We start from the raw sequence: 26,007 nt of genomic DNA, 5'->3' as shown, positions 1-26,007 counted from the left end.
GAGTTAAAATCAAAAGTTGTTTCATTAGTGAGAGAGTGAAATTCACAAAATTAGACTACTGTGACCACACAAACAATATAACATCTCATAATGTTAGCACAATAAAGCCCTTAGAACATTGCTTAATCAGATCAAAAATACATCATGCCTTTTGACTTGTACATACTCAAAGCTAAATATCAGTATACTTATTGATTCTATGAAATTACAAGAACATTTGGGACATACACTACTTACAGTTACATCATTATTTATTCTATTCCAATAAAAGAAATAAAGAAAAAGATATATTGTAATGATTTTGTTTTAAAGAAACATTTCAAATTCCCAATTATATACACAATTTCGTAAACTTTATTGAAAATAAAACAAACAAATCATCATTAATTTTACATAGAAATGAATTATAAAATATAAAATTAATGGATTTTTTTCTTACCTGTTTTGGTTTTCAAAGGAATATGATCAAAAATAGCGACTCCTGTGGTTTCACTACCAGTACCAGCAGTAGTTGGCACTAGCAAGAGGAAAAAGTATATAGGAGTATAAAGAAATAAAAATATAATCAATCATTTGAATTGCATAAATTGCTTTAAATACCATTGAAATGCATTTTTGTTTCATTGCATATCTTATGGCAGCTTTATAATAAAATTGATAAAGTAAGAGGTATTTTTTTAAAAAAAATAATTGTAATTAAAATAAATATTAAAATTTTATGCATTACAAAGTCATAAACAACCTGTTTTATAAGTTACTGTATTTAACGAATTACAAATATTTAATAAAAGAATAAAACATAAAATAAACAAACATTTAAAATACATTTTTAAAAATCAGATTTGACATCGGGATAATTTAGAAATGTTTTTAAAATCATATTACCATTATTAAATTAAAATTTCTAATTTTATTTTATATGAAAAAAATAATGAAAATTTAGATGAAAAAACCTTTTAGTTAAAAAATAATAATTCCTTTACAGATTCAGTACATTTATTCATAGAAAGAAAGAAGTTATTAGATTAAAAAACTCAAATATTTCTATAACAAAAATTACTTTAAATGATAAAATTATGGATATTGAGACAAGAATTATATTAATAACAATCAATGAAAAAAATCACAAATATCTATTCATAAGTATTTTATCTAAGGTAAAGACAAAATAGTCAAAACTGTTATAATTGGATCACTTTCTTCATTTATCAAAACAAACAAACAAAATAAAATTGTATAGCTAGTAAAGATTAAAAATCAAAAAGATTAAAAAAAAAAAAAAGATATAACAGGGCCATATTAAAATACATATAATTTATTTCAATCAAGAAAATATTAGAAACAAATGTTGTACCAGCAATCAGAGGCTTCACGTCACAAGTGACTGGCTTTCCTTTCCCAATGGGGGCATTAACATAATCTAAGAATTCTGCTTCAGGATCTGATGCATACAGATTGGCTGCTTTGCAAGTATCAATCACTGAACCTCCTCCAACAGCAACAAAAGCATCATAGTTCTTCTTCTTTACAAAAGAAATAGCTTCTTCAAAGCTGGAATTAATATAATATGTGCTATTAAATACTTAATCCAAATAAAGGTAATGAAACTGACAGTATTATATATAAACAGATAATACATTTCAAAATGATAGAAATTTGTAAAATTATTATTCCTTTGCTTTGGATCAGATAATGCCCCTTAGAGGCTCTTAGACTGTGCAAATCTCTGAGACATTCTTTCTCACAACAATTCTCAAAACCATGTATTTTTATGCATTTTATTTTAAATATTTATAAATACACTTTTAGCAAATTTTTACAAGCTGAAATAGCAAAATATTCTACTTTGAGTCACTTTTAAAAAAGTTGGTTGCAATGTTTTGCCTTTAAAAAAATTCAAAATTCAAATTTTAAAAATAACTTTAAATAAAAACAGAAAAAAAAAAGATGCAACATTTTAAACAAATTTTAATACTATTTAATCATATGATCAGACATTTTTTAAGATTACAAAGCAACATAATGTGAAACTTGCAAAGGATAATTATTTAGGATTATTAATAGAGTACCCACAAATTATTTTAAAGATATTTGGTTTTAATCTGATTAAGTTCAAGTGCACTGCTCTTGAAAATCATATAAAAGCACAAAATTTCATTATTTTGTAAATATCACAGAATAATTTTGGGACTCTCTAAGGTCCTTAAGCAGTACTTGCTTTGCCTATTTGGTTTGTGTCTAGAAGAGTACTTAAAATAATTATAAATAATACTTAATAAAAAATACTTAACTTTATGACTAAATTATAACAACTCACATAATAATAATAATTTCACACAACATAATGAGCAACAGTATTACAAAAAAAAAAAAAAAAAAAGCAAGTAAAAGTGTTAACTAACACTAATTAGAAAGGAAAATTATTATTTGAAAATAAAAGGAATTATTAGATTATCTCTAATGTGTTTAATAAAAAATGATGTAAAATAGATAATTTATCAATTTATATCATAAAGAGATTTAATTAAAGATATTTTGTCCAATAATTTAAATAAAGTGGATTCAGCTGTTTCTAAAATACAACTCAAAAATCTCTTAAATGGAGATGAAGTCTTTCAAACTTTTCATTGTCATCATAAAAAAAGGGGGAGGGGCTTAATGCTTTATTTCAACAGTGGGTTGGAAAAGCTGTTTCAAAGAGTAAACAAAGCCTCAAAAAAAGGTGAGAGAAACATTGGACATTTAGAGTCAAACTATTTAATTATACAATTCTGTCTTCTATCTAATTTGATGGCATACATTTTGGGAGTGCAATGCTGTTTTGATTCTACTAACTATACTCTAGGAAACAGCATAGGTGATTAAGGATTTCACATAATTCTCATGTCTTATTAATAAATCTTCTTTGAATAGCTTAATTTTAACTAAGTCAAAAATAAATTAATCTGATGCATAGGAAAAAAAAAGTTCAGTGATGGTAATTATATATTCTTTGAAACACATTAAATTGATTTTTAACATTAAAAAAAAAATGATCATGATAATTGAATAAAAATGCTCTTTCTCAAATTTCAAATTATTTGTATCTAGAATTTTTTTCATTTCTTAGGTTTCTTTTAAACTTTTTTCAGGAGTTAGATTATTATACATGGCATAGTTAACAAAGTTTAGTTGTTGTGAGAAGTGACTTATAAGTTGAGAGTAAATATAGAATTGAATTTGTTATTTAATATACATACCTAATATTATTTGGCTCTATTCGAACTTTATCAAAAACATCATAATTGATGCCGAATTTGTGAAGAGAATCTAGAGCTTTTGTTACTGGAGGAAGCTTACTTATATTTTGATCCGTCATTAATAGAACATTCTTAGCCTTCATGTTTTGCAAATCCTACAAAAAAATTATAACTCATCATATTAAAGTTAAAAATGTAAATTGGATCTTTTCTGCAATATTTTCTTAATTACTTTTCTCAAAACTAGAATATCAATTTGATTAAAATATTTCCATAAATTAAATTTATTTTGATTTGAGATAAAATAAATGTTGTTATTAGTGGCTATATGCACCAATATAGGGAAGGTTATGAGATGCAGGATTATATTCATAAGTATTATATAGTAGTATAGGATTATACTTTGTATTACATCTAATGCATTTAAAATGTTAATTAATGTAAGGTATTTAATGTTAGTTAATGTAGATTTTTAAAATCAGTAATGTTATTTTAATTATTAAAACTGTACACATTTAAAATAAGGATTGATGAAGCTTCTTTCATGGATACCCATTTGATTGAAGTCGGTTCAATAGTCCAAGGAAGTGTATAAATCTTTGCAATTGTAATGAATAAAATCATTGCTTTGGAGGTATTGCAAGATTAATATGTCACTGACTACAGCACATTATAAAAAATTCTTAGTATAAAATTGGCAAAAAAGAGAATAAAATCTATGAAAATAGGATTTTTTTTTTAAGTTTAACCTTTACTGTTTCCATATGGTTTAAATATTTTATTATAAAATTAATAACTATTAAAAGATTTATACTTTTTGAAACCTGAATAAATGAGATTTAAAATAAGAAAAAAATTATTTCAATTAAAATATATTTATAAAAATAAAAAGAAATTAAAAAAATTAAATTATTATTTAGATAAAAAGAACAAATTACAAACCATTCCTAATTCTTGAGTTACTCCAGGTCCATATCGAACACTTGAACATGTCATCTAAATAGAATGAATTAATAATGAATGCAATTTTAGTAAAAAAAAATGTCCAGCATGTTAAACTTGAGAAATATTAATATTAAAGTTAGATGCTTTACTTTAAAAATGTTTAGAAATGTTAATTTATTGAAAAATGTATATCTAATTTATAATGGTTTTGAGTTAATTTATTAAGAGCACTTAATTATTTATAATTTATTTAGAAGTTTTTTACATAAAAACTCTGAATCATGCTACTGTTTAGTAATGCAAAACATTTTAAGAAACTCACTTCAAAGGCATATTCTTTTCCATCGACAGGTTTTGGCACTGCAGCAGAGCTGCCTAAACATGATGAAAAAGAAACAAATATAATATAAATAAAAATCCTTTTTGAAATTTAAATTTTAAAAACACATTAAAAAGATTATTAAATATAGGGAAGATTATTGATAATTAATATATTTTAATTTAAAAATATATTAATAATCAATAAATCAGTTTTTAAAATATCAGTCAAAGTAATTTCTACTAAATGTAATAATGCATTCATATCTTAATTTTGCACTTCAGGGGTTTTTAAAAAATTTAGCCCAAACATATAAAAATCAAAAATTTTACTATATATCATCTAAAATAATTTTATAAATATGAATTTAATTTTGTTTTCTTGTTTAGTAATATGATTTTTGCTAGATGCAATTCCATATTTAAATTCATGAAACAAATTTTTCATATTAGGAATCTAGAATTAAGAGCATTCTTTCTATTCATTATCAATTTATACTTAAAAATAATGCAGTATTAACTCCTGCAGTTAATTAATAGTACCATAATAAAAACATTGATAAAATTAAATATCCTAATTTAAAATAATTTGAGTTAACTACAAAATGAATCTTGTCTTATGTTGATATAAGCCTTATATTTTACATTGAAAATCAAAAAAAATCTTGTATGGTTTAATTTTCAAGCAAGAAGTAAAATTAATTTTTAAAAATGTTTTATAATTTTTTAAATGCAATTTATCAGAAGATGGTAGAATATTAGAAGCACATTTTATTGTGTATTTTTAGACAAACTAAAGCTAATTAAAATATGCTTAAAAATGTTCTCCTTTTATAAAAAAGATTAAAGTTATAAAATATTTTGTTATCCAATTGTATATCTGATATAAAAAGTACCATTGTTTAGTGGAGAAAAAAGAATAGCATATTACCTCTCATATATAAGGCACTTGAATGGGCAGGGCATCTGCATCTAAAATAATGATTAAAAAATACATCTTTAAGTAACATAAAGTGTAAATGATTGCATGTTATTGCATCTCAATTTAAAAAAACAAATTTTTTAACAAACATTTTAATTCTGAAGAAAAATTACATATTTTTAAATAATAATTAAATATTTATTGGAAATCAATGGCAATAATTAAAAAATGTCCAGATATATAGATTTATTTTTTAGCATAAATGTTAAATGAAAACCTTAGAAATTCTTCTCTCTCAAGTACTTGTTTTGATAAGATAGATTAGATTAGATTTTGATACAGTTGATGAAGTACATCAGACCACTTAAATGTAACTATTAAATATTATTTTAAAAAGTTGCTGCAAAAAAGTAAAAGCATAAAGGGTGAAATTAATTTTTCATAGACAGCAAAGTAAAATATATAAAAATATTCCAAACCTTGATTATCAGTTAGATATCTAGGAACTGTTTCCAGTCTACACATTTGAGGTTTAACTGTTTTTAGATAACATGTAGGAAAAAGTTCTAACTTTTAAGTTTTTTAAATGATTAAATTTGTATACTATTCAGACTACTTCAAAATACACATGCTTGGTAACATTTAAAATCATAAAAGTTTAGCAATTCCTGATTATATAATTGATCTAAATTTATATAGAGTTTTATGAATATAAATAAAACAATGAAAAATTCATTCCTATATGTTTAATTTCAGATATTTAAAGATGAATATTCTTTAATCCACTTTTAATTACAAAATAATAAAATAAAATTTTCAGTATGGAGATATGATATATTCAAGTTCAGTAATATATTATTCTTAATGTCTTATTTAACATAAGCATACTTAAATACATAAGCTACATTTTATTTACAGTAAGAGTACATTATTATTATTATTATTCTGTATTATTGTTTCTTTGAGAAGTAATAAGAGCTTAATATTTTGTAAGAAATGGTTACCTTTCATGATTGAATATATATATATATATAATTATGAATTGCAAGTAATATATATATATATTACTTGCAATTCATAATTTTTAACTGAGGCATTCCATAAAAATTATAAAATAAATGTAATAAATAAGTCCTTTTAGTTATGACTTTATAGAAAGGTCATAATATGATAACATTTATTACAGAAGCCTGATATATATTCCTATTAATTATAAAAAATTATTTAAAAAAAGCAAACATAAATCAAATAATGTTACAGTATTAAATTTTTCTTAAAAAACTAAAAGAAGAAAAAATACTTACGATGATTTAGCTATATTGCTAAGAAGACCCAGAACTCTTTCTCTTGGTGCCATAGTAACAAGTGCTGGTGTTGCTAAGTGGGATTCTCTTATATATGTGAAACACCTTGGTTTAATCACTTAGTTATCGAATTTACGTAATCGGAGTGGATTTGTTTATAAACAATGAAGATTTGTTCACTTCATAGCATTTCAGATGATTTTCGCTGCAGTTAAATCATGAATTTTCTGAAGGATGTTAAATCAAAGCAACATGGTTAACATCTAATACAGACAACTCTTTTAATATATATTTACTTTTATCATATTTGTTTTTCATTTAGAAATTGAAATATTATTTCAATAGAATGTTTTATATTCCTATTAATTTCCGGCTTGAAAAATGAAGTTACATATAAAAATTTTAGCAATAATTTTAATTATAAAAACAAACTATGTTATTATATTGGGAATACATGTCTGTTTTAATTTTTCATCTATAATAACCCAAATCAACTATAAACAAAACAAAAAAAAACACGTATAATTTTTAGTGGCGACATCTATTGGAGAAATTATTAAAGAAACAAGAAAAGGAACAATTACCACGCATCATAAGATATTTAAATCTAAATTTTATTTAAATTTATAAAAGTTATTAATTAAAAGAATAAAAAAATTAGAAGAGCAGTAAAGTTAGAAAAATACGGAACATGTATCTATCGTTTATCGATTCGATTTATTTTTTACTGCATTTACTTTTCTTTACAATTTGCTTTTTTTGTGTTTGTTTTGTTATAGAAATTCCTTATTGCTTTGAAGTTTTTTGCAAATGTAGCTATTTTTAGAGTTAGAAGCATGTCAATCCTTTGGTGTCATTGCTATGATTTTAATGCATGGCTACCAGCACTGAGGGTAAACTGCTACGCGAATAATGAACTTTTCATGTTTTCTAAAAAGTTTTTACAGTTCATTATTTTTATAAATAAATAATCTACTTCTCTTATAGAATGTACTTGAATACATATAGTGGCAACTGTTATCATATTTTCTTCTGTCTATAAAGTTTAGCAATGTATAGGTACATTTCTTCTTTCAATTGCTAGAAATTTTTTGTAGCTTCTATAAAAACATAAAAAAATTATTGAATAATAAAAGAGGTGGGCCACGTTAATGTGTGCAAATTATGCTGAAGCTAAGCATTTGTAAACAGAATAACTTAATTTATTGTTGCAGAAGCTATAATTTTTCATTACAGTCTAAACTATCGAGTTTTCAAAACGAGATAAACGAATATATCTGGTATGGGAAGACTTCAGGTAATTCATTTTTCAAAAAGAGTAAAAACACAGAATTAGAACTACTAAATTTGTAGATTTAAGGAAGATAGTGATTAAGGAAGATTTGTAAATTAAGGAATGTAATTTTTGATTACAGTGTGACTAATTTTGTAGTAAACCATTACCGAGTAACATGACACGTCATAAAAATTTATTTAAGAAACTTTAAATTATTGTTATAGGTAAAAATAAAATGTCATTAATTTTATTTGAGAAAGAAGGAAGCCAACTTTAAAAAAGATTACTGTCGGCTACTGTTAGTTGTGCCTTATTTCTTGATTTCAGTGAAGGAGAAATCTAGATTATTTCTAAAAATGTGTACTTATAGCTTATTCGGGATCCATAAATAAAATGCTTATAATAACCAAAATGGTTCCTTAATGACAATATCTATTAAATTGGTAAATTAAACATAAAAAAACAAACATAAACATAAACAAACGTTCTATTTAATCTTTACATCTTTGCAATTTGTTGATATTAATAATAATGATGATAATGATATTAATAAACGGAAATTAAGACAATTTATGTGACATCACAATTTTATCGAACAGTGTTTTATCTTACGCTAGACTCTGACATTTTTTTCTGCAGGATGTACAGAGGATATCAAATTGAAGCTGAGTGACACATTTAACGTTTATTCTGAGAACATGAGCTTATTGCAATCATGCATTTGTAAACAAACAGGCGAGACTGAAATATGGCTATTTGATTGCCGTGTAAATCGTGGAAAAAATATATAATCTTTATAAACTGCTAGGAATCATCCATGTTCTATTCTACAAGTAAAGCAATGTTCTAGTTCATGGAATTAATTTCATAAGACTGTATACGTAAATTTTTATCAATTTAATGATTAATTAGTTAAATAAATAGCCCCATAATTATATGATAAATAATTAATATTGGATTGTAAATTACCATTGCTCATGGTAGGTTGAGCATGCTGTTTTCTGTTTGAAACTTCATGAAATTTTATCAGAAATAAAAACCAATCATGCTCTAGGAAATAAAAAATTGCTTTTATTTAAGAAAATATATATGCATATTCATACAATTTGGTACTATTCAGTAAAACAAGTATTAACATTGGATGTGCTGGAAAAAGAAAATTGAAGAACTGCAATCAGGAATGAACAACTTGCAATATTTCAGACATAATTGACTGCCAGACCACCATCCACAGGAACTGTGATGCCAGTAATCATGGCAGCTTTATCACTCAGCAAGAACAGGATAGGGTTTACAACATCCCCTGGGTCTGGATAAGTAATGTTTCAAATGAGAAATGAGTTAGAAATGTAAGATTGATAGCAAATGTCCTATGACTAAATACAGTGTTATTTCAATTTCAAGTTCCCGTTTTTAACATTTTCCTATCGATTACAACAGTTTTTATTAATATTTTCAAATTTCCTATTTATTAAAATCGTCAAGTTACGTTTAAGAAATTTTATGCTATCCATCCTATACATCATTTACCATTGTCGAATTTCCATCTAGGGAGAGTAGACGAATGCCTAGGATCTCTGAGCTGAAGAGGGAAGTCAAGCAGGTCTATTAAAGAATATTTTATTCCTAGTTTTTTAACAAATTTTCAAAGAATACAAATTCTTGAACTATAAAATATAGGATATTAGTAGTATTTTACCATAGTCACTTCTATAAAAATAGACTTAGTAACAAAATTAAAATGTTCCTTTTTTTTTAAAGAAAACCGTTTAAATATCAAGAATATTAAATAAAAAAAAAATATATTTTTGAAAAAAGACTTTTTAACGACTTAACTTTGACTTCGGGGGAAAAAATCGAAATAAAATGGCGTAGTAATTAACCAGATGCATTTCGAGTAACCATGGTTTTATTTTTAGATAATTTGTATGTGTGAAAACGATTCAAATAAGTTTTATAAACTTGAATAAAATAAAGGTCATGTGAAATGAGAGTCGTAAACAGAAATCTGTTTCGTATTAGATATTTCAGTAGAAAACAGCAATTACAATTTTCATTTGGGAATAATTGAATAATATTGCAAATACAATACTAGTTACTAAAAGGTAAATGTTTTGCGCAGATATAGAACAATTATCGCACCTTACGAAATTCCAGATCCGTACTATGAATGATAAACAAATAAAAAGAATACATTATTCATATTTTAATTAACTTTCTACTAGCCTATGGATACGAAAAATGATCAGATTAAGAGAGTCAGAAATTAATTTATGCTGTATATTTATTTGAAGCAGGAATAAAAGCGATAGTATTTCTGAAATTTTTACATCTTTTTTTTACTTGAGCAATTTTATCTATTTTCCCCACCATTTATGCAAATATTTCTGTATTCTCTTGGAAAGTGTAAGCTGGGTGATATTGCATGCCAGAAACAATTCAAAGAGTGTTTTGTTATTGTCTTGTATAGTAATAGAAACACTTTGTGCGGGTTGAGGTTCGAACTCGCAACGTTAGGGTTCATAGCCGAGTAACATAACCACTAGACAAAAGAGTACTCTCTTCTCCGGAAGTTGTTATCTGGCTTATAATGTTACCACCACAACAGTCCCCCACCAGTGAGTCGGTAGAGTTTTATCGGGCCAGTTATGGCGAGCGACGAACGTGATTATCGCGCCAGGCGTTATGGCGAGCGACGAACGTTGTAATCGCGCCAAGTGTTATGGCGGGCGACGGCGAGCGTGTGTGAGTGGTTGCTGCCGGTAGATGGAGCCACGACAGCAGAACGAAGGATGCGGTTGTTCAGAACCAGGGTCACCAATGTGCAGGTTGAGGTTCGAACTCGCAATGTTAGGGTTCATGGCCGAGTAACATAACCACTAGACAAAAGAGTACTCTCTTCTCCGGAAGTTGTTATCTGGCTTATAATGTTACCACCACAACTTCTGTCAATGTCCAAATTTTGAAGAATTTCGTTGTTTTGAACTCCTGGTATTAAAAAAAAACATTTATGGAATTATGTCCATATCTCATAACATGATTCACAATAATCAAGATGAATCTAAAACAGATTACATCAAAAGTGTATTTTTTTTATTAAATTTTGAGCAAATCAATCCATGAGAAAAACTCGTACATCGTACTTTTCGTAACACGAATAAGATATAATTAGCATTTTCTTAATCTTTATTCTTTTTTTTCCCCAGAAACTCAATTGCACACACATATCAATTTCACAGTGAAGCCGATACTCTAAAAAGATTAACTTCTCACAAGCATTACGTTCAGTTTCAAATTTTAGAATGCATAAATTAGCATAAATTTAACTGACGATGCATTTTTTGTATAATGGAATTTCCAACTATATGAAATGTATCTCCCGTTTTTATGTGGAAGTCAATTTCATTTTGTAGGCTGCTAAAGCAAAACCATACCCTGTACTATAAAATTAGAATGCTAAGTTTCATTTGCATGTAGATAAATTTAAATTTCCGCAACAAATTAAAAAAAAAATTTTTGGAAAAAGATCGAAACAATATCATTTATAGTCTTTGTATGTACTATGAAATTGCTTCTGTTTTCTGAATTTTATTCTTAGTATTTTCTTAATTTTATTAATTAAAATAACTGATAATAAAATGTGCTATAAAAGAATGGAATGTCAAGAAATGTGATCACTACAGACGGCATACATGGGATGTGCATTATTTTTGTTGCATACTATAAATGTAATAAGAATTATGAGTTTATTTATGCATATTTTGATTTCCAGAATGAGCAAGTCAAATATACCTAAAACCTTATCTCTAAAAACGCAGTTAATGAGCAGTTAGAATAAAATATATCGTCCTTGAACGAATTGTATTCATTAATCTATTAGTTATAGCATTATTTCTCACCAGCAAATCGTCTGAGAGGGGTTCTTTTGATCATATTCTGGGCGAATTCATTATCTTTGTCCAGAAGGCCTTCTTTCTCTGCCATCCTCGTGCGGACAACAGTCGGGTTAATCGAATTCACTCGAATCTGTACAGAGAAAAAAAAATGAGATTTGAGTTTAGTTTAGTAATATAAACAACCCGTTTTAAAATAAAACGATGACTATTTTAGGAGAGACAACGTAATTTTGATGGTCAGAGGATGAGAGCCGGTGCTTCCACACATCTACACGTACATGAATTCATGAGTTGAATAAAGCTTTTCGCTGTGCTCAGAGATACTTTTATACAAACGATGAACTACTGTATTACTATTATTTAAGTACACATTAAAATTTGATATATTTCCTTAGTATTATAAATATTTGTCGTCCATTCACAAATAAACTTTCTATACAAAGTGAATCACCCAAAATGGAAGGCATATGTACTATGCACTGAACTCACCCATCTCTGTAGGGAACGGTCCATTATTAAAGATATTTGTTAATATATTCCTTAATAATTTAGAATAATTTTGAAATTTAAGCAACAAGCATTTGAAATTATGATTTATCTTGCTAGAAATTTTAACATTGCTTCTCGTCGCAGTAAGTCTAATGATGAGGAAAATATATTTATAGCTTACTCTAATGAATACTGAATGGATGTCGAATAAGTGAACCCCAACCTTAAAGGCCATTTGGAGACTTTGAAGCTTAAATCAAAGATTCCAGGAACTACAAGAATCTTGACAATAGCTTCATTAGGATGCTATTGTCAAAGCATCGTAAATTGTTCTAGAATTTTCTTTACCTTATTACTGAAATTGTTAAAAGTTGTGGGATAAAACTTAAATAAAGTATTTAGCCAACTCAGTAGTAAATTGGCAGTTGAGTTCAATTTAAGTGGGTAGTTGGTGGAGAATAGCAGACGATCGGGAGGCGTGAATAATCCTGCGAAATCTCTCTCCTGCAAGTTCTCTCTAAGCGCTGTGCAGTTACGATTGTTTATTACTAATTTCCTGCTGTTCTGCTCTTCTTGTGCGAGCTTCGACTGTATTTTATTAGAAGTGTATTCGTATTTTTTTGTTGAATGGAGCTTCGCTTTTTGTTACTGAGCCTATTAACCGTATACACTCACGCACGGATTTGCGAAAAATTCTGAAAAAATATATTTATATTGAAGAAGTGAGATTTAGAATGAAAATTAAGCTTACATTGTAGGGTCCGAATTCTACAGCCATGCTTCTCGTCAACTGGTCCACTGCTCCCTTGCTGGCGCAATATACTCCATAACTAGGCGCAACAGTGAAGCCCATCACACTGGATACATTGACGATGGACCCACCAGTGCCTCTTGTCTTCATGTCGTTAGCTATCATCTGGAAAAAAATGAATTGATTTATGAAAAAACACAAAACATTTGTATTTTCAACTAAATGATTTAACTTTTTTAATCAATCGTTGACTAATTTGAAGAATATCATAAATTCAAATTGGTATAAAAGTACAAATTTAAAACAGTGTATTATTATCTATAAAGAAAAACTTTTACTAAAATGCGTAAATTAAATTACATTTACATATTAATTTAAGGAATGATTTTTTTCTTTTTGTAAAACATCACATTTTTGGGTGAAGATATTTTTGTTTTCAAAAATATCAGAAGAATTTTGAATATGCTTAATGCGATAAATTTTTGTTCGAGATGTGCCTCGAGCATCATATGCGCAGTGATCATTGAATTTCCGAGTCTATGGTGCATTTTAAATGACTAAGGATTATCATCTATGGCACATCAGAACGTAACGTCACAGCTCAGGTGATACCATGCACAATTAGATGCTAAATAATTTTCCCATTTATGCTTGTCATATGATTATGATGCCACATAAAATGAATCCACTGAATTTTTAACGATAATCGCGGAAGTGACTTTATTTTATTCTTTTCTCTTGACTTATCCATCTTTAGACGATTTATTATTAGGGTTGCTTTGAATCAAAATTATCAGTTCTCGTGCTAAAATTAGTATTTCTCATGCGATTGGTTAAATTCTCTTTGTTTTAAGCTCTTAAACTCCAACAGTGACTTGACTGCATTGAGTGAGCAGATTTGGATCTAAAAAATCAACATCCCTAGTAGCACACTTATATTGTACGATATCGTTTAATATTATACAATATTTTATAATACTGTTGAATATTAAATGATATATACAATATTGTGTAACAGGATAGGCTACCTAATGATAATGAATGAATGAAATGAAACGAGTTTGACTTACTTGTCCTATGTTAACTATGGCTTTCACGTTGATATTAAATGTCCTGTAAATAAAACAAAATTAATTAATTAAATATCATAGTTTTAAATATTATAAGTTTCAAAATTAAGGCATTCAAATAGAAATAATTATATTTTTATTATTGAAATGGATAAATTGGGAGTTTTAGCAGCAAAGGCTATCATCCCATAAAGCAAGAGAGTCCGGCTTAATAAATATCAAAACATTTCAGTAAACGAAGAAATATTTATAGACGAAATTATTTGGTGATTGAAAAGGAGCTTACTCCAAAGGTTTGTTCTTTGAGTTGAATATTTCAAACAGCGCACAAGAATATGTTCAATGTCATTTTCTTGGTTACTAGAAAGACAGTCAAGGTTGCCTTTAAGATTGCCTTTAAAAAGTCTAGATAAGCCAGTTTAAGTAAAATCCTTTATTATGAAAATTTTGTTTCAACTTGTACTGATACTTTTACAAACAAAATAGTAGTTGAATAAAACTAACGGTAAATGCTAGAAAAATTCTAAGGAAAGAAATCCTAAAACAATCGCATCCATCCTTTCAGATACTTTTCTTTGAACTTTATAGTAAAGTTGATAAAGCTACTCTTTTACCAATTTTTTTTAAAATTACAATTTAGGAGTTAAGAAAACACTTTTTTCAACGTTTTTTGTCTAAAACACAATTATAGTCTAACATATTCCGAGAATTAGTAAAAAATCTTTGATAAAGCATTATGTAATAATACTTTTAACAAAACTATATTACATGAAGTTAAAGAAACATAATTCAGGGTGACAGGGTAGGTAACAGAAGACCAGTACTGTTCCCTGGTTCCCCACCCTCCCTGGTTCATTTAAAATAATGAACCAGGGAGGGTGATATATATATATATATATATATATATATATATATATATATATATATAGCTTCAATTTAACTGAAAGGTAAAGTTAGATCCGTATTACTTAAACGAATAACATTGAAAGAAACAAATAAATTCAGAGACCTTCACGAATATTAGCTTTGTCTAACGACATTTGTAAAGTTTTCACAGTTAGAAGCAGGCCTAAGTACCTTTTCTATTGAAAAAACACACTAAAAAACATATTGCTGAAGTATAAATGATAAAGATTTCGAAAATAAACTGATAAAGTAAAGATAGCAAAGGAAATTTTATTTTATACATATTAATTCCATACTTCTAATGAAAAGTGCTGTTAAAGATATATTTTTTATTATAGAAAAATATAGTATTTGTTTTTGAGATATTTCCAGCCTATTGCTTTAATGTACAGCTTTGTACTGGAGAGTTAGGGCTGACCTTCGACTCACAAGCGCATTTGCTGAGAGGGAGAAGAGTATGAAATGGAGAGCGGATAACAAAGAAATTAAAAGACTGTAAAAAAAAACAACAACAATTGTATTGAATTCGGTCCATTTATTTCTACTTCCATTAATGATGTATCTTTTATTTCGAATATTATCCAGGAAGCTTGATGTGGAAACCTTGATTCATGCCCACCTCATAAATTATCAAAATAGATTGAGACCACACAATTTTACTGCACAACTGTTTGTTCGTTGAACTAGGCTATTCTGGGTCTTTGCCTTGTGTAATAAGAATTTGCTTCATGCGGTCTTTTCAGTGATCTAACAACTGCTTTTATTTCAATCACACAGAGATTATTAAATATAAGCATTAAAAAATATTTGTTGTATTTACGTGTCAAATTTAAGGATTAGAACATTGCAGTTATATTATATGGAGTTATCCATGTTCATCTTAGTACCTGTGCATCGAATTTTTGGATAGGGAAGTAAATTTTGGAACATGACAATTATATTACAAAGGATATTTTTTTGACAGAAGTCTTTTTATACTATTATCTATATATTGAGTTCTGAGATAGGAATTCAATTATAGAGGAATAACAACTGTATAAAAATACGAGTGTTACGCACAATTAAAATTTTTCAGAAAACTATACATCGAATTTCGAATTATATACGTACATATTTTTTAAAAATATAATAAACTTGGCTTAGAGTAATTACCAAGAATCTATACATTGCATTTTATTGCAGTTTGCCTCAAAATAAAATCAAAAGCAAGTTTATTACAAGAATAGTTACTTTTTCGATATGTTTCAATGAGTGATAGTTAGCAAAATACCAATCAATCATACTTGTCACAATCTTGTTCCGTGTAAGTCCCATATTCTTTCGGTTCCATAATGCCAGCATTGTTGACCAACAGATCGATGGGACCGACGCTTTTGAGGGCATTTTTGGTCACCTCCCAGTTTCCGATGTCCAGGCACAAAGGCTGGATTTTGGGGCTCTGAAAAAGAAGATGAAAAAGAATTTCGGTTCAGTCTTCTCTATTCGTTTATTGAAAATGTCAATAACTGTTGTCTTAAGTGTTTTAGAAAAGTTGTCTGATAAAATAGTTTCCAAGAAAGTACTAAAAAAATTGAAAGCATATAAATTTCTTAGTTCAACCATAAGGATACCTTTCTTATAGAAATTTATATTTTATATAAATTTCCATAAGAAATTTTTGCTTATTTCATAAACTTATATTTCTTGAAAGTTAAAAATTTAATGCTTTTTCGCATATACTTCATATTTTGCACTGGAAATGTTTCAAAAAAAGTTTTTTAAAAATTCGTATTAACTCAAGTGAATACTTGAGACAGTTCGCAACAATAATATCTTGTTTTTTCGACGAATGTTATTAAAGAGTACAAAAATAGACTAAAAGTTTATATATAATAATTTTTCATTTACAAATTACACAAAAAGAAAATGCTATATAAAAATATCTTGACAAATCCTCACATATCAATTCACTATGATACTGAGAAAACTATTTGTGGAATTATGCCGCATCTGTTAACTTGATAATGAAAAAATAATCTGTTAATTCCATAGCTTTTTTGTGGAGGCATTCCTCGAACCTTTCATGCAGTTGCGGCTCGTTTGGAGTATTGTAGTAATGCTGCAACCAAATTCTATAATCTATGCTATAATCCATTCTACAATCTATGCGTGCTATAATCTATTCTACATTGGGCAGCAATATCTTTCTTCATATTCTACATTTGCTCGTATGGCATAGACTAGGGCGAATATTACTTTTTCTGCTTATGGTTTACATTTAAGTACATTTTACTACAATTTTATTTCTATTAAATGTACATTTTTGCCTGTATGGGATAGATTAAGGCAGACTTTATTTTCCTGCTTATAACTTATTTACATTTATTATATTAGTCATCGGTAATTATAGACATCATTAAGTTTTTCTCAACTTCTGCACTATTTTACATTTACTGATTTTACTATTTTTTATTTTTTATTATTTTATTCTATCTTCCTTTTTCTATTTAATTTTTTAAGACTATTTTTTGCATTTTTCTTACTTTCTATTTTTATTTTTCATGATCTATTATTTGACATTTCGAAGGACCTAAGTATAAACGGGGCGGCTGCTGGTTCTCGGGTTATTGTCCTCTTTGAGGTTTGATTTTTTTTTTTTTTTTTTTTGTGTGTGTGTGTGTGTGTGTGTGTGCTTTGCAACTGGATGAGTTGCTTCGCGGAGGTCCATCTTTCCTCTTTGACTTTGGCTTAAGAGGGGTTTTGATCTTGTATGTAGCTTACATTCAGCATTTCTAAATTATTTAAAATAATTTCATTACTACTCAGTAAAAGTTACTAATATGATTTTTGACTTGATGTAAGTAAGCTTCAACAAAGATATAACAATTTTTTTAAAATTAAGTTTAATTAAAAATAAAACTTCAAAATGATTATTTTTGATTCTATTCCTTGCATTTTTTTCTCCTGTTTATGATCATCCTCTCAACTGCTACAGAATAATGAAAAATCATGGAATTTTAAGGTTAAAATAGACACATATATAGGAAAAATCAAATTTATCACAAAACATTTAATAACAAAGTTTTTCCAATTAATTTTTGTTCGCAATAATCCCTTTTTAATTTATTTTCAAATTCCAAATTCAATAACAATATTTTGGCAATAGAAAAGTGTTTAAATAGAAAAATTCTGTCATTCACTTAGATATGGAGGCTTTATACTCGGGAAGTATGTTCTTCCCATCATAAGCTATGGAACATAACAAATGGTCGTTACTACTGCGCATGCGCTGTTTAGAAACCAGTACTTTTTGGAAGAGATGTACCATTTTTTGCTGAGTTTCACATGAATATTGAAAGCTCAGAAAGAAATGCTATTATATCATCGATGGGTTAAATATAGCCTGCTAAATTAAATCAATTAGTGATTATATTTACATGCTATCAACAGCATATGAAGCTGTTGCATTTTATATATTGCCTTGGCATTTCTGAGTAAAGTAAAGAAGTTGAAAATTATTTGTTAATTAATTAATCTAATATATAAAAATGAATTTTTGTTTGTTCGTATTTTATAGGCATCCGATGGCGATAAAATTTTGTAAATTTATTGCTTGCACTTGCGCGAAGGTTATAAGCATAGTACAATTATTATATCTAATATATAAAAAAGAATTTTTGTTTGTTCGTATATTATGCGCTTTCGTACTATTCATCCAGTTGTGATAAAATTTTGCCAGTTTGTTGATTTGAACCTAGAAAATCCATATTTTTCACATGATTAGTTACATGTTGGATGCTCACGAGTCGGACAGTCACGAAGTTTGTTTTTGCTGAAGAAAGAAAAACAAAATATATTGTCTACCCTAAAGCATACTTGTATAATAATGTCAAAAAAAAATAGAATAAATGATATTTCTACTTCTTCTTTATATATCATTCATATTTCAATGAATGCTTTCATTATCGACAAGAAAATAAATATCATTCTTTCTATCATTTCTAATTAAACAAGATAGCTATTTCAAATTTCAGACGATATTTCCAAAATTATTTCTTCTGCTGGTGTTATATATTTTCTTTATTTATTGCATTTAATACCGGGACATTCTATAGAATGGTAATTGTCATTAGGCAAAATGCGAAAACAAGGTCATGTTATGGTTTTTAATTAAAAAACGACATTCTACAAAATATAAATGTCATTTGCAAATAATATTTATAATAAAAAAGCGCAATTGAAAATCTTTTATTCAAAATAAGTAGAAGAAAATGGAATTTATTTAAAAGAAAATTTATCTTACTCTTATTAAAGAAAACAAAATAAAATAACAGTCTACTTGCTGCATGATAAAAAGAGGAAATAATTTTATTTTGAATTACACTTAATTTTATTTCTTATAAAATGTAACTGAATATATATTTCATATGTTCCAGGTTTTTCTTTGACATTGTACAGAATCTAGCCTAGGAATCGTGTGAAATATTAAACATTTCCTACTATGCTTAAAATTCTTTGGGTGTTTCATAGAATGCCGAATTTCAAATGTTGACATATGTTCTAAAAATGTCGATGATGGGGTAAAGATATTTGTCAGTAAAGATATTTGTTGCTACAATTGCGTACGGACTAACCCTTGTCGTAAATAGCAAAATTCATGATCATTTAGTGAGCATTTTTTTGAAGAAAAATTGGCGAATCGGCTTAATGTGGCAAAATGAACTGATTTATGTAACATATATATGTATGAATTATTTATATTTCATTGAAACACGCTTTATGTAGTTTAAAGATTTCTCAAAATGCAACAAACTAGCTATATAAGAAGAAACGGCGTAGAAAACATTTGAGAAATAACAAACAATACATATTCTTTTTAGAGGTTCGACATAATGATAATTTAAAACTATATAGCATTAATGATGACTTGTGTTATGAGTATGTAAAGACATTTATTGCAATGAGTCAATGATTTACAAATAATTGTTAATATCAAATGGATTTTTAATAAAAAGCCCTCCATGAAAACCCAATTTTTAATATCAAATCGCAATACGGTTTTGAGGTTTCGGTTTTTTTTAAACCTATATTATCCAGTCAGTCGCTTATTAGCGAGTTTAATCTTCAACAGAAAAGTGTAATATTATGATTTCACTGTGAATTTCCAGTAGAAAGACTGGTCATAGGAAGTTAAGCGAAAGCAATAATCTTTCATTATAGTATTCCAGCCAATTTAATATTTCTTTGGAACAACAGCATGAAAAAAGATTTTTCACGATCTGATTGTCTTTTCACTGTACGGAAATATGATTGAAATGCAAGTTACTGTCTACGAATTTCTATGACCTTGAGTCTAAGCTTTATACGCAAAAATAACAATGACTTCTTTTCGTAATTGTATAATCATTCCATTTTATCCATTTCGCCAAGTGCATAATCATGAATCATTAAAGCACTAGTGAAAAATGCTAACAACGGCGTTTCCTTATGTCTTTTTTAAAAATAAAACAAGACGATTCTAATAAGTAGTCGATTGTGTATACGTACATCGATAATATGAAAATCATGCTAATGTAAATAACAATTTTTACTTTCTTGTATAAGTAATATAGAGAAAGTATAGTAATCGTCAGAAAATTCGTACTCGAGATTTTGACAAATCTCTATGCTTCAGAACTTTCCTTAGTTCGAAAAATACATTTTTGAAAATATCCGCCTATCTGTTACAAAGATCTCAAAAACTGAAACTCTTTCGCCTTTACATTAAATTTTCAGATATCTATCAAATTTTCAATAAAATCTGTTCAGAGAAAGTCCGTCCGTCCGTCCGACTATTCGAGTATAAGTTAACACGACAATTACAAAACGAAGAGAGCTAGATAGATAAGATTCGGTACACAGATTTAACATATGTATTATAAATATCTGTCAAATTTTGTGCCAAATACATTTAGGGGTTGACCATCTGTCATCTTTCCTTTCAGAAACAAGTAAACATGATCATTCAAAATCGCAACGACTTAAATAAATCAAATTTGGTATGAGATTTCATGATTACAAGTACAGTTTTGTGCTAAATTTTTGATTCAAACGGTTGAGGAAAACGTATCTAAAACACAAGTTTTTGTATACTATTAACGCATGCCAGGGATAAATCGCCAAATAACTCGCCAAGGATGATGGTACAATATATTTAGTAGAAATGCTAAATTCATGTCAGAGGTTAAGATTTCGTAACTATGTACACCAATGCTATGCAATGCGTTCTCTGGGATGGCAAGTTTGTTTGGGAGTATGCGAGAAAAGTTTTGGGGACACCACTTCCTCTGATTTAAACAAGGAAATTATTCTCCCCTCAAATTCCTCATAAACTTATGCGTTTTGATGATAATGATGCTTTTTGTGTAATCTTCACCTTATAGCCGAGGAAACAAAAGTACATTTCGAATCTTTTCTTACTGAACAATTAGGTATAGTTTTTTTGAGTTTCATAAACAGACTGACAAATCGTCAACTAGCAAAAGAATTTGATCTAAAATTTGAAACAGATCTGTAGTTTTTGTGATAAAATAATTAGCCAAGCCTTGTTTATTTAATTCGTGGCGTTTTTGTGTAATTTAACTTATCTGAACAGAAAACCTGAACTGGATTTTTCGCCCATTGATTTTTTTTTCAAAACGTGACACAAATCTACAATTCTGGTATAAGAATCACTTATCAAATATTACTATTACTTTCAGTATTTGAGTTGAGATAGTCAAATAAATATAATTTCACAAATATTTCTTCTTGGCCAACATAAGTTTAGAAGGCGGGGTTTGTCAAAATATCACGATCGAATATTTGGACCGTTATAATATTTCCCTTTTCGTGTGCGAGAAAATAAAAAGCAATGCTAGTAAAATGCACATAAAAGAAAACTGATTTTAATGTCGATAAACAAATAAAGATAAAGTTTAAACAGGTTTTAATTTACACTGCTAATTATCTTTAAATATCAGTCTGCTAAAAAATAATACTACCTTCTTCCTGCATCTTTTGGGCACCATATATGATGAAAACGCAATACAAATAAAAGTTACAATAATGCGCAAGCAAAAATTGAACCCGTGTTATTATTTGTAACCAACTAAACATAAAATTAACCTAAATAGGCTATTTAATTTTGGAAAGTTATTTATAAATTCAAGTTAAATTTAATTAAATAGATGAATTGTTTTATATTTCAACCTTGAAAACTCTAGATAGCTTCTAAGGCAGTCATGAATTTGCATTAGTGCTGTGAATTGCTGGCTTTCACTATTAGTCTTTAGAATGCAAATTTGTGTAAATACTTGTTGACTCATTTTCAGCGTACATGGCAGAATCTCACGTCGTTCTGAATTAACAGTTGGAAAAGAAACTCCACAGAAGTTAAGTTTTGAAAATTAATAACTTGTTCCAAGTTTTTTTAGTATGACTTTTACTTTTAAATAAAATATTGATCACTTGCGGCTATATACTCAAATTCGAGAGAAATCCATGCAATTATTCCCATAAAATGCTACAAGTAGAACCCCCCCCCCAGAGATAATCAGTTATTAGTTTTAGCACGAAAACTTTACTAATGGACAGTTTTATTAAAGACTAATTAATAAATTTATGAAACTTGAGTCAAATATTCTCAAATTTTTCTCAAATACTTTAAACTATTCAATATGTTTCAAAGATACTTCCAGATATTTTTTTAATCGAATTAGATATCTTTCTTTTATATTTCTAACTTGTAAAAGATACTCAAATTTAGGTTACCTCTTGTTTTTTTTTTTTTTTTTTTTTTTTTTTTAAATTTAAGAGTCTCGATTTTATCACTGACGTTACTTATGTAAAATAAAGTTCACATTAGAGATTCATTTTCATATAAAATTTTGCAGCATTCGAGAGGGCAATAATAAATATTGTAAATGACGGAGTATGTTCAAGACACAGAAGACGGAGAATGCAAAGACGTTAAATGTAAAAGTAGTATAATTCAGTTATTAAGTTTGGAAGTAAAAAAAAAAAAAAATTTAGAGAAACAAATTTCGTTCGGAGCGTCTTACTTCTTTCTTGAGGGCATCGAGGTCTGATTGAGTTCTGCTAACAGCTACGACTTCGGCTCCGCAATCGGCCAATTTCAACGCCAAAGCTCGACCGATGCCTGAAAAAACAGATTAGATTCTATCAGACATATATCCATCTGGAAATATGGTTAAATAGAAACCAATCTGAATGATACGGAATTTTTTTCATTTTAATAAGAAAAAAAAAGGGCATCAAAATACCGGACTTAAGGATCTTACAATAAAATATTATTAACGCCTGAATATTTATAATTTTTGTAAGATTTTTTAAAATATGTAAATTTTTATGTTCTTTCAAACACTAATTTAAATAATATTGTTTTTGAAAGATTTGTGAAATGTATTTCCTGAAAAAATAAGGAAAAATTATTTATAATTTTAATCTTATATAATATCTTATATAATATAATAACATCTTTTATCTTTTAAATATATGTTTACACAAAGCAATTTTAATCGTTCAATTTATTTAATTATATAAACTATGAAAAAGAAAATTCTGCTAAATTTTATTTTAAAATATTAATTTTGTTGCTAAGTACTTAATACTTTATAAAATATTTTGACATTTTAAAAAAATTAAGAGGTTGTAACATTTATTATTATTAATATATTTTGTTCTATAATTTACTTGAAAAGTTAATTTTTCTAAAGAAATATTAAAAACATTCTGGTTTAATTAATCAAAAAAAGTTTAAGCAATAAAGGAATTAATAATAATGGGAATAACAGGTAGTTTTGAAGCCTTAAGAAGTTTTTTGATTTTTAAAGAAATAACACAAAAAGAATACCCTTTTCCAAACACTCATTTTGATATAGAAAGATTTCGGAAGGAAGGAAAAATAATACTTAAAATAATAAAACACATTTCTGAAATACTATTATTTTGGAAAATAACATTTTGCAATAAATTTTATGATTAGTGTCCAAGTTCATTTACTAATCGTTACATAATAATAATTTTCCAAGAATGTGTGGTTTGTCTTTCACAACTTTTTTCTTCATGAATTTCAATAGAAATATTTCTATTTTTTCATTCGCTTCCTTTCTTTCATTTCCTCCGGAACTAGAAGCATAAGAATGAGAAGTGAATAGTTTATTTCTGAAATGCAGATAAGTCCTTGAAAAAAGAACAAACACCTTTCTTTTCATAAAATCTATATTTAAAGATTAGTTATTATGTTATTAGATTAGTTATTAGTATGAATTAAATGAGTAGATCTATTATGAATGTATTTCATTTTTATCAGTTTTATGAAAAGCAGACATTTTTCGCCATCAATTCTGTTGAATAGCAAACATGTAGCTTAAATTTTGAAAAAGCATCTAAAATTTAATTACGTTAATAATATAATAATTAAGTTTATTTATGTTTTTATTATTTATAAAATATTTTTAAAACAATTATATTCATTTTGAGGATTTATAAAACTTTTTATAACTAAGAGTTTCACAAAATATCTTACTATTTTATACTAAGTTGTTAATATGCAACTGTGAGCTCTAATGGCAATTTTAAACCAAAATGAAAGGGCTATCAATTCTGTGACTAATGGGTTGAATTTTATGGAATATAAAAAATTCTTATATACACAGCAGAAAATAATTTCAAACTCTTGAATAAAGTTTGTAATAAATCACATAAAATAAAAAAAAAAATATCATAAAATTGTGAAACTTTAATCAAATATTTAAAAAGGAAATAAAAAATGATTTGTTTTATAGAACGACCATGTTAAATTAAGTTTTTAAAAAATTGTAAATCAGTTTTATTTACTTACATTTTTGGACAATTTTCTTTTTATTACAATAATATAGAAATAGAAATTCAGTAACAAAACAAAGTAGGTTTAAATGCATTAAGCAAAAAGACAGAAAAATACGGAAAAATTTGAAGTGTTTTTTACCAAGTTTTAAGTTTTTCAACAAGATTTAATTTAATAATAAAAAAATTCATGGCAAAACTGGTTTTTCTTGATACGCAATGAAAAAAAAGTAAGTATCGCTTCAGGAAAATAAATCGTCTGCAAAATAATAATTGGAATTTTATCGATTTCTGTAATTAATATCATCAACATTTAGTTATTTAATTCCTTTTTATTTTTTTTCTACATAAATAAATAAGCACAAAATAAATTAAAGTTCAAAAACTAAGAATCATTTTACAGATGTTTATAAAAATTAAATCTTTTCAAAAAATATTTACGAATAATTTAGGAAGGAAATGGCGTTTAGTAATATTTTCTATCATGATAATAAAATCTGACAAGAATAATAAAAACCCAAACATTTGTTTCTTGACGTGATAAATCACAACTTTTCAAAGAATATTGCTAAAAGATAATTACCTTTTCCAGCTCCAGTCACAAGAGCGCGTTTTCCGTGGAACAAAATTTCCATGATTCTTCAATCGGAAAAGTTTTAATATCTCGAAACAATGTTTTATCGGGCACTCTTTGAATTCGGTCGGAAAAAGCGCTCTGTTGGCTATGCAAATGTCAAATTAGCGGAGCCAGAAGAGAGATTCAGTCGATAAGTGGAAAAGGGAAGTTGTCGGAATAGAAAAAAGGCGGTGTAAAGAAGAAAAAGACTGTTTTGCGATTGGCCGGTGGAAGGCACAACCTTGGCACTACTAATATTTAAAGTCCAAAAATAAAAACCTCTTTTGCTGCGGCGTCAAAGGGGGAAGATGAAAAAATTGCAGTTAGAGTATGTTACTTTGTTTCAGGTTTGTCATGAGGAAGCTGGGTGTTATTTTAAATGCAAAATTTACTCTGATGATGTTGTCAAAAATAAGAATAAGCATGCTG

The 26,007-nt window shown here is 27.3% G+C and overlaps 2 protein-coding genes across 2 annotated transcripts in view; both read right to left on the bottom strand.

Moving 5' to 3' along the window:
- The window catches only part of LOC129965624 (hydroxyacid-oxoacid transhydrogenase, mitochondrial-like), a 34,219-nt gene extending 27,296 nt beyond the window's left edge, over positions 1-6,923 (bottom strand). Inside the window, exons 1-7 of the mRNA XM_056079681.1 lie at positions 6,729-6,923; positions 5,434-5,474; positions 4,507-4,559; positions 4,182-4,235; positions 3,240-3,394; positions 1,355-1,551; positions 440-517 (exon numbers count right to left, since the gene is read on the bottom strand). Of these exons, the coding sequence (XP_055935656.1) occupies positions 440-517; positions 1,355-1,551; positions 3,240-3,394; positions 4,182-4,235; positions 4,507-4,559; positions 5,434-5,474; positions 6,729-6,781 (631 nt within the window). The 5' untranslated portion in view covers positions 6,782-6,923. The remainder of the gene's footprint in view (positions 1-439; positions 518-1,354; positions 1,552-3,239; positions 3,395-4,181; positions 4,236-4,506; positions 4,560-5,433; positions 5,475-6,728) is intronic.
- A 2,130-nt stretch (positions 6,924-9,053) lies between these two features.
- Positions 9,054-25,782, bottom strand: LOC129966992 (L-xylulose reductase-like). Its single transcript, XM_056081617.1, has 7 exons — positions 25,546-25,782; positions 23,177-23,274; positions 16,400-16,554; positions 14,211-14,253; positions 13,141-13,305; positions 11,904-12,030; positions 9,054-9,313 (listed from the first exon to the last, which is right to left on the bottom strand). The coding sequence occupies exons 1-7, from the start codon at positions 25,595-25,597 to the stop codon at positions 9,204-9,206; spliced, it is 750 nt and encodes a 249-aa protein (XP_055937592.1). The 5' UTR covers positions 25,598-25,782; the 3' UTR covers positions 9,054-9,203.
- Between the last annotated feature and the right edge of the window lie 225 nt (positions 25,783-26,007).

The sequence above is a fragment of the Argiope bruennichi genome, chromosome 4 (assembly GCF_947563725.1).
Source record: "Argiope bruennichi chromosome 4, qqArgBrue1.1, whole genome shotgun sequence".
Lineage (NCBI taxonomy): Eukaryota > Metazoa > Arthropoda > Arachnida > Araneae > Araneidae > Argiope > Argiope bruennichi.
Note: the sequence above shows the minus strand (reverse complement) of the source record. Positions and strands in the feature narration are given on the sequence as shown.